This window comes from Phaethon aethereus, assembly GCF_964289735.1.
Source record: "Phaethon aethereus genome assembly, chromosome: Z".
Lineage (NCBI taxonomy): Eukaryota > Metazoa > Chordata > Aves > Phaethontiformes > Phaethontidae > Phaethon > Phaethon aethereus.
Window position 1 is genome coordinate 60,723,321 of NC_138577.1, and position 14,394 is coordinate 60,737,714.

At 35.0% G+C, this 14,394-nt stretch overlaps 1 protein-coding gene across 2 annotated transcripts in view; it reads right to left on the reverse strand.

Annotated features, from left to right (window-relative positions):
- Positions 1 to 14,394, reverse strand: part of CHD1 (chromodomain helicase DNA binding protein 1) — a gene marked incomplete at both ends in the record, with an annotated part of 53,744 nt that overhangs the window by 14,228 nt on the left and 25,122 nt on the right. For both annotated transcript variants that reach the window (XM_082013632.1, XM_082013631.1), the window contains 17 exons: positions 485 to 645; positions 830 to 1,006; positions 1,964 to 2,059; positions 2,145 to 2,241; positions 2,513 to 2,661; positions 3,249 to 3,398; positions 5,153 to 5,224; positions 5,724 to 5,876; positions 6,990 to 7,152; positions 7,461 to 7,649; positions 8,742 to 8,932; positions 9,804 to 9,893; positions 10,510 to 10,726; positions 11,346 to 11,473; positions 12,506 to 12,684; positions 12,945 to 13,045; positions 13,892 to 14,117. In XM_082013632.1, coding sequence (XP_081869758.1) covers positions 485 to 645; positions 830 to 1,006; positions 1,964 to 2,059; positions 2,145 to 2,241; positions 2,513 to 2,661; positions 3,249 to 3,398; positions 5,153 to 5,224; positions 5,724 to 5,876; positions 6,990 to 7,152; positions 7,461 to 7,649; positions 8,742 to 8,932; positions 9,804 to 9,893; positions 10,510 to 10,726; positions 11,346 to 11,473; positions 12,506 to 12,684; positions 12,945 to 13,045; positions 13,892 to 14,117 — 2,539 coding nt within the window. The remainder of the gene's footprint in view (positions 1 to 484; positions 646 to 829; positions 1,007 to 1,963; positions 2,060 to 2,144; positions 2,242 to 2,512; positions 2,662 to 3,248; positions 3,399 to 5,152; positions 5,225 to 5,723; positions 5,877 to 6,989; positions 7,153 to 7,460; positions 7,650 to 8,741; positions 8,933 to 9,803; positions 9,894 to 10,509; positions 10,727 to 11,345; positions 11,474 to 12,505; positions 12,685 to 12,944; positions 13,046 to 13,891; positions 14,118 to 14,394) is intronic.

Below are 14,394 nucleotides of genomic sequence, written 5' to 3' on the forward strand. Positions count from 1 at the left end.
AAAGAAAACAAAATCCACAGAAATTTTTGTAGTTGTCACCAGAAAGATTTACATATTCTTTCAGCACTGCAGTTTTTAGACAAAATGATGGGAAACAGATTATTTTGCTTGTATGTTAAGAAAAGCTCACCCATTGTAACAAGTGGCTTTTGGGGTCACTGTCTTCATGGGTTACAGGAATTAACCAATTTTAAACAATCAAGAACCTAGGGAAAAACCTAACAAAAACCTTTTGTTCAAACCTAATTTTATCCCTCATTAAAATGGGTTCAAATTCTTGCAATGACAGTTGACTATGTCAGCACCACAAAGTACACAAGGTAAAACATTAAATGCCTAGAATAAAAGAATTTCAAAGAAATTCACAAAAAAAAGGTTACCTTCTGTACTTTGAAGCTTAATAATAATAATAATAATAATAATAATAATAATAATAATAATAATGTCTTGTCCCTTTAGATATGCATTTCCCCCCATATCTTACCGCCTGATCTCTGCATCACTAAATCCTTTAATATTTTCTCGAGGAATAGTTCGTGGTCTTCCACGTTTTTTCGGCCGTTTTCTTTCTGAGATGGAGTCACTATCAGATCCAGAGTATCTCCTGCTCCTACTACGCCTCCCTTCACTTCCATTAAAGCTGATCTGGAATTTCAGAACAAGTAGTTCAAAGCCATGTGATTAACAAACATGAGTAAAGTCTTACCTAGTCCGCCAAAAATATGTGTTAAGGAAAAAAACCCAAACCCCAAACCTGAGCAACAACCCCCATAAACAAACTAAACCAACAGCAACATAAAAGTGCAAGTCAGTCAGAATCAAGACACACCTGTTTTGCACAGTTTCTCATTCTTGGGAGCATGTATATTTCTTCAAGTTCTTTTTGTCTTTCCTCCTCTTCTATTCTTCGCCGCTGGACTTCTGGAATGATTTCTTCCCAATTTCTTGAATTTCTTTCTGGTTCCAACTCAATATCATCTTCATCCATATTGGAAAAGTTGGCCACCTTGTACATCAGAATATACGTATTTTCATCACATCAATACATGACTTTATTTGAAAAAGACTGTGAAACTAACGTTTTAGGAAAAAAAAGGTTCTAGGTGGCATATTTTATGCATTAATATATGCTATTGTTTTATAATATATAAAAATTTATACATACAAAATGCTTCATGAAACACTATCTCTAATGGAAGTAGAAACAGACACAGTTTCCATGCAACATGGGCTAAGATAAGAAAAGAATCTTTTTGTTCTTTTAAAAGTTGACTAATATAATATGCATAATATTATATGCCCTGAGAGCTGTATGATTCTTGTTTAGCTTCCTTCAAAACAGGGCTAAACAACACTTGAATATCTGAGTTAATGTGAAACTATAAGAACATAGAACTGACCAAATATTAATATACTATAGAATATTAATATACTATAGAAATCAAAATATGTTGCAAATGAACAATCAGCAGGAGAGCTACTTAATAATCTAAACAAACATATCATGCTCTGTTTTTGGGTTTTTTTGCACCCAAATTATAACACATTTAACTGAAAACATTTAAAATACCTGGGATTCAAGTTTACTTCTGGGCTAAAAGCTATTTCTAGAAGTCATCAACTGAGAAATGCAAACTTTGTATTTTGCATTCAAAGATATCACAGCTGCTTAACAACAAAGGCAGTAAATAAAAACAAAACTACCTAGAATTTTAATCATTAACACATTCATAAATATCTCTTATTTTATTAACAAAATACATCGTGTGTTTGTAAATGTTTATACTGATGGCCAAGTATCCTGTACAGGTGAAAAGATATTTTATAAGAAAGAGGTATAGACTTAACTTACTGAGGCATCTATTTCGTAAGAATGAAGAGATGGATAGGTGCAAAAAAGAAAACCAGTACTATTCATAAAGGAAAGCGTAATTACGGCAGGAGGGAGGGAACAGAGCAATACCTTGAACTGTGAAAGCAACTCATCTCCTACAGTTAATGGACCTGGCTCATTTTCCCGAGTTTCAGCCCTCTTCAAGATTTCATCTATATCCATTTCCTAAAAAATAAATTTCTCTTTACAATGAAATAATTCATACAGGCTTTCAGTTGTTTTATCTATCTAGTCCAGAAACACTACTTACCTGGGGCTCCTGTTCTTCCCCTTCAGGTTCTTTAAAAAGTTCCTCAGCACCAAACTTCAAAATTGCTGCTAATTCCTCCTTATTAAAAGGTGTTGAGCTGAAATAAAGGGTGTTTCAGGAAAAACATTTTATCTTCGTAACTTGAAAAAGTTCTCTATAATCATGAGTCAATTAAGCTTTCTTCTTACTGTTAAATAAAAACTATTTATATTTAATATGCAAATAAAAATCTGCAAAGACAATATAATTTGCGTCTTTACTTATTTAACCTTATTTTGCCTTTCATTAACAAAATGAAATATTTCATTTTTGACTGCTTGTCAAATATACTTAAGGGTAACTTGGTATGGAAATAAATACAAATATACCTTGAAGGAGTAGAGCCTGTATGTAGTATGGTTTTCCCTGTAGTGTCCATTCTCTGAATTACTAAATGATCCAACACCATCTTTTTCTTGGCTCTTTCAAGAATATCTTCTTCTACTGATCCTTTTGTGACCAGCCGATAAATATTAACCTATTTATATTTTAATAAAATAAGCAACAACAAGGAGAAATACCAGTCTTCACTACATATCTTCTGAATTTATTGACTAGTTTCAAATATGAAATACTATTTCAATCACCTTACCACAGTCTTTACATGAGCGTTTTAAAAAAAACCAGAGAAATAAACTCTTCACCCTCTTTTTTTAAGCTTCAGTTATGTGACACAAGCATTGCCACAGGCAAAACTGTCATATTTCCAATTATTACTGTATGTCTTCTGCAAGAAAGAAACCTGAAGAGAACTAACAAATATTTAAGGAAGGGTGATAAGCATGATGTAGCAGTTATTTTCTAGAATGACATGATGCCAATGAATGTGGGACAGACAAGTCCACAACTCTTCTCCCTCTCCCATCCATATACCACAGGTACTATGTTATCTCTTCATATAGGGATATTTAAAAAAAGAAAGTTAAATGAGCACTACTAACATTTTTGGACATATGCAGCAAGTATTAGTTATTCTCAGAAATACAAGAAGACTGAATAGCGTAAGCAAAGTGGACAGCTATTGTATGGAACTCTCATTCAGGTTTGGAGCTTAAAGGTATGTACCTGTTTCTTCTGTCCAATCCTATGAGCTCTAGCCTGTGCTTGTAGATCGTTCTGTGGATTCCAATCAGAATCAAATATAACTACAGTGTCAGCAGATGCCAAGTTGATACCTAACCCTCCAGCTCTGGTAGAGAGTAAAAAGCAGAAGTCCTGAAATCATAAGAAATAGTTTTATATACAATAGTTTTAATACTCTTAAAGGAACCAGTATGACACTTGTTTATGCAGCCTGTGGCACAGACTACAAAATATATATTACTACCAATTCCATAACTGTTCTATAGTTAAAGCTTCTTTAAGTATAAAGCAAGCATTGGTGTAAATTTCTTTCATAAATAGTTACCAACTTCTCAACAGTTTAAAGGAAGCAGCATCTTATAAGCTCATCACTAACCAAAAATCCCAACCAAACAAAAGACTGGCTAAAAAGTACAAAAACCCCATTGTTAAAACCTTGTATATTACAAAGTCCCTCTCCCACACTCCCTGCCCCAAGCCCTGGAAGACTAAGTAGCCATGCCAGATCAGGAAAGATGCTTAAGCCTACAGGTAACTGTTCAAGAGACAGGAAGTAAAAGTCTTCTGCCAGCTTCAATGCTATTCAACATACACATGAACAATATGAAAAAGGGATAAGCAATGAGGTGAAAAGGCTGTAGGTCACACAGAATTACTCATTCAAACACAACTATGAAGGACTGTAGAAGAATCTTGAGACATGAAATAAAACAACATATTAAATTCAAGATAAAGTAAAACAAGTTAAAAAAAAGTCCCAATTTTCAGTACAGTTTCAGGAAATATCATATCATTACACTCAGGAATGAGTCCTGTGAATTGTGTTAGAAATTTCCATGTAATGAAAAGCTCCATAATGGCCAAAAACCATTCAGAATGTTCTGAATTTTTAGGAAAGAACTAAAAAATAAAACTGAGAACATAATTTTGTTGCTGCCACAAATGCATAGTTCGCCTCCATTTTTGAAATGGATGAAGTTTAAATTCCTCTTAATCTCAAAAAATATACAGTGTAACTGTAAAGATTCCAGAAAAAGGCAACAAAGTCTAAGCTAGAAATTCGAAACAGAATTAACTTCCGTATTTAACTCCATAATGTAAACTGCAGACATTTGTTAAATCCTTCTCCCTCCATCATTGCAGAAACAGACTCAGCTGCAACTGATAAATACTATCCTTCAATTACCTATTAAAAAACCAAACAAACCCCCCCCAACCAAAATAACATCCCCTCTCCCAAATCTGCCAGCGTAAGATAAAGACTTAAGCTGATCAAAGGTATAGAATGGCTTGCATATTAGGAATGCTAAATAAACTATCAATTTTCCAACTCAGAAAAGAAAGAATCTGTAACAGACACTTATGTATTCACAGGTTTCTCACAGTGTATGGCTAGAAATCAGTTCTCCATTATTTCTTCCAGGGCAAGTAAGTAGGTGGCAACACATGAAGATAACAGAAGTCAGATGTGAAACAACCAAAGATGCTTGTTCATGCAAGGACATACACGAGTTAGTTCTGCCCATTGCCAAAGGATGTTTTTGATGCTAACTGCTTATGTAAGTTCAATGCTCTTGTAAACATTGTTGGGTTAAGTTCTACACAGCAACAAAACTAAGGTTAAGTTTCTGCAGCATTTATACAGTAATTAAAATTACTTTGATAAAGAGCTTTAGAAAAAAAAAAAAAAGGTTATGCATTTCCTACTTAATCTTTTCTTAGAGAAAAAAATTAGAAGATGTAAACCTTACAGTCCAGGCAATAACAATTAATTCACAACCTTATTGATATATTCCTTGCTTTTCTAAGCCTTTATTTTTTGTGTCATTTTTTTAAAGTTTCTTGGGAAAAAATAAAACAGATTCCTTAGGAAAAAAATACCATACCTCTGATCCTTCTGCATTAAAATGATCCAGTGCTTGTTTCCTCAATTCCCCTTTTATTGATCCATCAAGTCTCTTAAAGAGATTGAATATTACAGTTAAAAAGTAATCCTTATACTATATTTGAAATCAGAGCAACTTGAATTCTCAACTGCCAAATTCTCACTGTTATGTGAAGGAAAAAAAAGTAATACAACACAATTTTTCACACAATTTTTTAATTCATCGCTTTCACTTCAAAGTACTGTTTAGCATATCACAATTGCCAGTCTTTCTAGAAAAAAAACCCACATTTTCTTGTATATTTTCTTAAAGAAAGCAGTAAAGATCACATATGCGCAAAACAGACAAGATGACCTCCAGAGGTCCCTTCCAACCTCAGCTAACTCCTCTACTCAGGCAGGGCCAGCTAAGGCAGGTTGCCCAAGGTCATGTCCAGGTGGCTTTTGAATGTCACAGAGGATGGAAATTCCATAACCTCTGGACAACTTGTTCCGGTGCTCTGTCACCCTCAGAGTGAAGACAGTATTTTTCTCATATTCAAGATCTTGGCTACTACCACCAAGAGTCTTACCTGAAAGGGAAACTGACGATACTTCAGATACTCTGCCAGGATGTCCAGCATCCTCACCATCTGTGAGAAAATTAGAACTCTGTTGCCACGTTCTCGCAGACGAATCAGTAGCTTGTCAAGAAGGATTAGTTTCCCGCTGCTACGTATTAAATGCTACAAAACCCAAGAAACACATATTACAAAATTAAGTTCATCTCAACACTGATACACACTGCAGCTGGTTAGACAATGCTTAACCCTCTAAGCCTATCAATCAAGTTTCTCAGGCAAGAATAAATGAGAGGAATCTTGTTTATGGTGCTTAACATTCTAGACCACCTAAAGCCTGTAAAACCTTCTCAGCTCCATGGGGAACAACTAAACCAGAAACTCAAGCAAATGTGAAATTTAATGTTGAAAACATTAGGCCTCTTTAGGTGAAGATGTTTGGGATGGAACTTTGGGGAATGCTAAATTCTGAGTTAGGTGCTTTTATTCTTAATGCCAGAAAGGAGGTGGATATTTGTCACTACACAAACTAGTAGCTTTGAGAAGGTATTTAAGTTATCAACTTGAAAGCTTGCAGAAAAAAAATCATCTTTGGAAACATTTATGTGGGTATAAACTACATCAACAAAAACAGTCGTCTTATCCGTTGCTGTGCTTCTCAACAGTTTTGGTACAAATACTAGTTAACTTTAAAAAAAAAAAAGAAACAACAGACCATCTTTGGTAGTCATGATAATTCTTTTCATCTGTTACAACAACAACAAAATCAGACTGAGCTTTGGATGCTTATTGCTTTCATTTCCTTTCACTTTGGTTGTTTGCAGGCATACAGAGAACAGTATGTGATTACAAAAAAAGCTTAAAAGCATTCTGAAGACCACCTTCTGTTATCACATATATTGCTGGTGTATCATTGCTAGTCACATGCATTTCCACTTACACTACATTTACGCGCTTAGCTATTTTATTTTACTTAGGTTTAAAATAGCTTGTTTTGCATGAAAATACAGAACCTGTTTCAAACGATTACCTTTTTACTTTGTCTGTAATTAAAATTCGGGTTATTTTGTCAATTATGTGTCAATTATTCAGATCCAAGTAAGGCAAAAATCAATTCACTTACCTGTAAGACCCAGGATGCATATTTTCCAGAGAACCTGTTTTTTCTTAATATATTTCAATAAGAATTAATAAACTGCCAGAGCACTATAGAATTGTGTGAATATTACAGATGTAAAACAATACTTGTTTTTAATTATTATTAAAAAGTAATATTACCTGTAAGGCCTCCTGTTTATTATAGAATTCATTATCATCTGGTGGTTTAATGAGGTAGCAATGGTTACAACACTTCTTGAGTTCCATCATGATGTTCAAAAAGCCTGAGGTACTGCCTTTTGAACCCTTACTGAGGGCTTTATAATTCCTAGTTAAAATCCACCTGTGATAGAAGATGTACAATACAAGTAATTTCTAACTATATGTGGATGCAAGACAGACATAAGCTCAACAAGCTAAAGAAAAAAAACAGCTCCCAAAAGAATGTACAAACATGCCAAACAAAAGAAGTGACATGAACAGACATTAGATCAGTGTAATTTTTGAGCCCTTGCTTCTTCATAGAATTTTGCCATTGTGGAACTCTAGAAGACTCAAGTTCAAATTGTATTATAAAAACTATTATACTTCAGTAAATTGCATGTAGATATATCACTAATACAGAAAAATTTAAAAAGTGTTGTTACTTACTTGTAATATTGCTTCTGCAACGCACTCATTTCCATCCTCAGAATTTGCTCAACTTTAGCAGGTAAAGACTTTTCTACATCCTTTTTAACTCTTCTCAGCAGAAATGGTTCAAGTTCTTTGTGAAGACTTGCATAACCATACTCTCTCCCTTTGCCATGCTCCTCTTCAAAATCTTCCCAGGAAGAAAACCTTCAACATAAAGAATGAGCGCAAAATAGTGACATACTGTTAATGACCTGAGGAAGCAAAATTCAAGAAGAAAGCTAACACAAACACAGAACGTGTATACCAGATATACCAGAAGAGCACAAACACATTTGGACTTCTTCCCTACTCCCTTCTGTTCAATTTAACCAATTTCTGAATTTTCATCTCACAAGAAAATCCAAATACTTTGCCTGTAAATAGAAGAACGGCACTTTCCAAAAGCATTTACAGAATGAGAACTACTAAATTTTAACTTCCCCAGTGGAAACACAACATTTTTCCTTTTATGCAAGTATACTCACCTAGATGGTTGCAGAAATTCCATTATTACAGTTATCAAGAGCAGCATGAAAAAAGAGCTGCATGGCTGGAGGGTGCGCAAGAGAACAAGAGACTACTTATGTATGTTTTGCAGCTTGTATGGTCTAGCTGAAGTGTAACTATCCTCCCTGTTAACAGACTAGAACAGACTTTACGATCAAATGAAGAATGGGTACTAGACCATAGTGGCTTTGCTTGTAAGGTTCTGAAGAAGTCAGTAAAATCCATAGCTCAAATTAAATGGAGCTATGGTGCTTGGCATCTACAAGATGTCTAACAGGAACATGTGCTCTCACACATGAGCTCTAATTTATCTTGGGTATAAGCAGAGGTCACTACAAAGTAAGGTCAATAAAACCAGCTATCTGACTGAACTACAGAATATTGAACATCTGGGTACAAATTTGTTTTCATTAATAGTACTAACACAGAAAAGATTCCATTCTATTTCCCCAGAATAAATCCAAATGGTTTTCCTGTTACGCTAAGTTGAAGCCTTTTTTCCAGGTTCTGACCCATACATCAATCCACCATTTTTGTGCACTGTTAAAATGGGAAAAGGCTACAACTGCTACCAGTGTTATCTGGAGCAGCATGAAAAAAAAAAAAAAGCATCTACTTTATATAGGATATTTAAATTATCTTTCAGCATGATTCTCTGCCTCTGTTGCTTTTCAAATCACTATGCTACTTCACAATAACAAATTTGACCCCAAACACTGTTAAAAAGAATCATGTAAAACACTTCCTTACTTTTCTGGCATGATGAAGTGCAACAAAGACCAAAGCTCTTTGAGGGAGTTTTGCAGAGGGGTTCCAGTAATAAGAAGACGATGGTTAGACTTAAAATCTATTAAAGTCTTGTACAGAAGAGAGTCATCATTTTTTAAACGATGAGCTTCGTCAACTCCTATGAACGCCCAATTCAGACCACCAAGGAATGACTTAAAGAAATTAAGGAGGAGATGAACATTATACAAACACACACATTGCATAATTTCCCGCATTTTATAATCAGGCTATAAACACCATCATTTCTTGGCTTATTTTACTAAAATATGGACAGCTATATGTTTTTAGTAATAATTACGGCTTTTGAATTTGCCAGATTCAATGAAAGGCTATGCAAGCATCCCAAGTTAGTATAAATTAAGTTTAAAAGGAAAATAATGGCCAGAAGTCTGGCCCACATCAATTTTTACATGGAAGAAAATAATATCACTATTGACCTCTTCTTCCCAGCATGTACAAACAAATTCAGTAAAAATGTTCTGTTTCTTGACTACCTATAAAAATTTCCATATATTGTTAAAAGGATTAACAATAACTCTGTGTGCTATCACTATGGAGACAGTATTAATACATGTACACCTACTACTGTATGCACAATAAAAAGGAAAAACTATATGCGATTTCAGAGTTCTGTATCATGTTTGGAGCTAAGGGTTGGGTTCTTTTTCAGTTCCTTGATGGTGGTCTGCAAAGAAGTAGAGTTCTTGAAGTCAGGAAAAGATTATTACAGTAATAAGAATCTCAAGCAAACTGGAGAAAATGAAGAGTTACCCACTTAATGAAATGGAAAAAGGCTGAAAGCCTCACCACACACAGAGAAAATCTAGAAGTCCTTAAAAAACCCAAACACACACAAAAAAACCCAAAACCCAAACCCCAAACCACACACTGTCATACTTCCAAAAGCAAAAGCTATCACACTGTCCATAAATTTAATGGCCCACAAACCAAATACATGCAAGTCTAAAGAGAGTTCTACACTGGAGAAATTATTTTTATCTCCTTGAAGAAAAGTGTGATTACCTTATCCTTCAGCAAAATTTCATACGTTGTTAGAAGTATGTTAAATTTTAATCGTCTGGTTTGTGGGTGCATCCATTCATGAGTTCTTATCTACAAAAACAATCAGGTGAACCATAAGCTAGGGAAAAAAGGTCTTGTTGACTGGCATGAATTTAAGTACTGCCGCAATGTCAGTATTTAATGACATACAATAACACGATACCAAAACAGAGGCACAATATATTAACATACACAAGACTGAACTTCCAATCTAAGCACTCAAAAAATACTTTGTTTAAGCTTCTGAATAAACAGTAAAGAATTTCTACAAAACATTTTTTACTTTAATGCGTAAGATTACTAACATTCAGAAAACACATTAAGAAAACAAACCAACAACGTTTCAGGAAATATTAAGATCATGACTGGCTTGCTTACCTATTTATTTTTACTACATCCACCTAAATAATCATATGTCAGAAGATAAGTTGTTTTCAAATGCAAGACTAAATTTTTTCATCCTATCCACTATTAAACAGGAAGGAAATCTTTCACACACATTTATATCAAATCAAAATCTAAGCTTTCCATCTGCATGTTAAACACACAGTGTTTCAGGAAGTATTTGCTCAGTCCTAACCAAAATACTGGAGATAGCAGAGGACAGGAATATGAAGCCAGTCTTATTTATCTACAAGCCCCTTCAACAACAAAGAGAAATACTCACCATATTTCTGCTAGTTACATCTCCTAAGTAAACTACAGCATTCATCTGAGGAGCCCAAGTTTGAATCTCTCTTTGCCAAGACGTCAAGGTAGAAAGTGGCACAACCAGCAAGAAAGGCCCATACAATTGATGCTCGTGAAACAGGTAGTTCAGAAAAGAAATTGTTTGTATTGTTTTACCCAGACCCATTTCATCTGCGAGAATACAGCTATTCCCTCTAAAATGAAAATTGGGGGGGGAAGGGGGTGTGGTGTTAGAGGAAGAGGGATTGGACAAGAAGAAATTATTTTTTGAGCATAAAACCCACTCATAAAAATTTTCAAGATCTTGCAACTATACATCTTGAAGAAGTTTATTTCCATTGCTTTTCCATTAAAAAAATTTCCAACCCCCTCCCTTAATACTTTAATTAAATTAACAAAATTAATAAATAACTTGCAAGTATTCCTCAAGAGCCTAATTTTAAAAGTATAACACTAATGTTGACATTTTAAAAGACTTTGCGTTCGATTTTCTGGTTTTACTGTTTAAAGTTTGTTTTCTAAAAATATGACTTACCCTCATACGATATTAAAAGCAAAGCAACAGAACTTGGATGTTTTTTGAGAACAGCCAGGGAATTATACGGTTTGGTACCACTTAGAGCAAAACCACTCCCCTCAGACCTCTACTTGGAGCTTACTGTATGAAACCCTCCACGTCAAAACAAAAAACAAAACACAAAACAACCCCCCCCCCCAAAAAAACCCACCAAAAAAACCCCCCACCACAAAAATCAAAGTTCTACAAATGCTTACAATTTACAAACAGAAAAACTAATTTCAGACTATACTTACTTGCACCATGAGTGAGCAAGCCAATTCAATCCATTTAATTGATAATCTCTTAACTCTAAAGTTTCATGTCCTCCAATGTAAGATGGTTGCTTCTTTAGTGCAACAAACCTTGGCCTCTGTTTTAGAGCCTGTCAAAAGAAAACTGATCTTCAGTCCTGCTACTGACTGAAGTTTCCAAAATATCTTCCCATAGAAAAAATAGCAGTAGTGATCTACTGGGTCACCAAGTCTAGTTTTTATCCATCAATGAAAACTAGGCCATAGAAAAACACCAGGCAATTTGCAATTGAAATTAGGTTGACTGCTAATCTAAATTTCACAAGGGAAGTAAAAATAACTCATTCAAAGTTTACTTTTAAAATAAACTACAATATTAAACAAGCCCATCTTTGAATGCCAGTAAAAATGCAGGCTACTAGCATTTACAAAAATCTACGCTCAATAGTGATATTTTCCATACATATTACTATATCATTACTACTATTCTGAACAATCTTCAGAAATACTTCATAATATGTATCTTATCTGAAGATTTTCATATTTTTACTATCACAACTGATGTGGTGGCTTGAACCTGGCTGGCACTAGGCTGCCACCCAGTTGCTTACTCACTCCTCACCCCAGCAGGACAGGGGAGGGAAATGAAAGAGCAAAACTGCAAAAAACCTGAGGGTCAAAATAAAGAGTTTACTAGGTGAAGGAAAAAAACCCGAATGAACCAAAACAAAAATGCACATCAAAAAAACCCCCACAAGTGACAGAAAAGAATTCACACATTAACTCACCAGCAGGCTGATGATCAGCAAGTCTCTGAGCAACAGCCACCTTCAAACACCCTGCTCAGCCCACCCAGTTTTATTGCTGACCATGACATTATCATGGAATATCTTTGGTCAATTGGGGTCAGCTGTACGGCTGTGCTCCCTCCCAGCTCCTTGCCCATCCCCAGCCTACTCATGGCATGGAGGGCCCAGCAAGAAACAGAGGTCTTACACTGTCTAAGCACTGTTCAGCAACAGCCAAAACACTTAATGTGTTATCAACACTGTTGAGGTCACAAATCTAAAACAGGCCATACAGGCTGCTATGAAGAAAATTAACTCCATCCCAGCCAGATATAGTACAATTGATTATAAATGCACTGCAAATTACATTCTCACCTTGCAGTCCTTAAAAGGAGTGGTCTTGGATTGATTTCTACTAAAGTACTCATCAATGCGTGCTTGAAACTTTTTGGAAATGAGCGCACCGTCTTCCCAGCTACATTCTGAATAAGGCAGACCCTGCCATTTACAATAGTAGTCTGGATAACCAGCTGCTGATTTCTGATTTGAATGAGCTGCAGAAATGCACCAGAGATATCTGATCAGCATTTTACTTCTGTATCTTATGAAAACATTCATTTTAGGTAATAAGATGACATAAGCTACCTTTATAGCACAGACAGTATGACAACTTTTCTCTTTACCCAAAGTTTTCTTTTGGATTATAAAGTTAGTGATATTCATATTCTAAACTTCGCAACTACAAATGCAAGTCATAAGCAGTGAACATATAGAATTCTCAATGCTATTTTGTGTGCACAAGTTTGTAACATACCAATTATTCTTTCCACTATCTGATATTGTTTATGCAGATCATCTGTAAGCTCCTGCTGGCAATTGTAATATTCCACATCTTCTGGAGAAGCGTTTTTCAACCTGTAACGGGAATTAATTTACAACACTTCTTACACTACATAGTTCTAAAACTAAAAAAATTTGGCAACTCTAAAGCTCTGAATGTAAGCATCACAGATATGTTGCTTACAAAGCTTCTTTGAAGGGACAACTTAGAAATTCCTACTACAAAATTGTTACGTCTGGCCTAGGTGCCTCATCATTAATTACTGAGAATTCTTATCAAGAGACACAACTACTACAGCTACAAGTGGTACTAGTCATGCAGCTAACTCAGAATACCTATTCTCAACAATAAGTAGTGTACTTTACAGGGTATTTTGATGGAATAGTAGAATTCAGGGTAGCTCACTCTGTAAGAATACATGTTACAGTAAGTTGCTAAAAATCCCGCCAGTATTCACTGATACTAATAAAAATGAATACAAAAAAGGTAACTTTAAAATGTATGGATTTTTCTTCAGGTTTTTGTTCTCAGGCTTAACCTCAGGTTTGAGTTGAGAAAACTGAATTCTTGAAGGTTATCTGAAATGGCTAATGCACCAAGAAACATTAATCTCTGCAGCAATTTCTAAAGAACTCTGATCAAAGTATAACAACAAAATTAGTAGTAGGTACGATTTGTTATTTAAACACTACCCACCTTATTAAAACTCCACTAATAACACACACACACTAAAATCAGGTTCAGAAGATTGTCTTACAGGAACATGTTAAGGAGACTTCAACTTATAAAGTTCTCGTCTTCCTGTTGCATAGACACCTGAAATTATGCCCTCAAAAAGAGGTAACGGGTCTCAGAAACACAACAGAACATCTACACTGTTACAAAATAAGTATCGCGGAAGTCTACATAAAAATACTCACCATCGTTTTGTTTCCTGATCCTTTTTCTTGTAGTTGTCCAATTTCTTCATTCCTTTAACATTTTGTTGCTTCAGTGTTTCCTCAGTTTCCCAAGTGTTATGGATGTGTGACCAACCTTTCCATTTAATAAGATACTGTATTTCTCCTGGCTCCTTTGACTTTTCAAATCCAGAATTTGGGTCACCGTCTGCCTCAACTGCATAAATGGTGGTTGCAGCACCCGTGGCTGAGAAAGAAACCACATCATAAGCCTTAATTAATTGTGCATTGTCACAAGTTAACCAGTAAGAAATGCAGTGTAGTAAGCAATTAGTGATACTTTTAGATGAGTATATACTTGACTAGTATCTACAGCTCTCATGCCATTACTCTTATTTGAATGATTGTGATGTAGATGCGTTAACACATGCACAAGTAGTCAAAAGAGAATCAAAAAAGCAACCAAAACTTCTGCAGCTAACCTACAATATCTTATCTTTTCTCATGAGAATTTTCTTTGCATT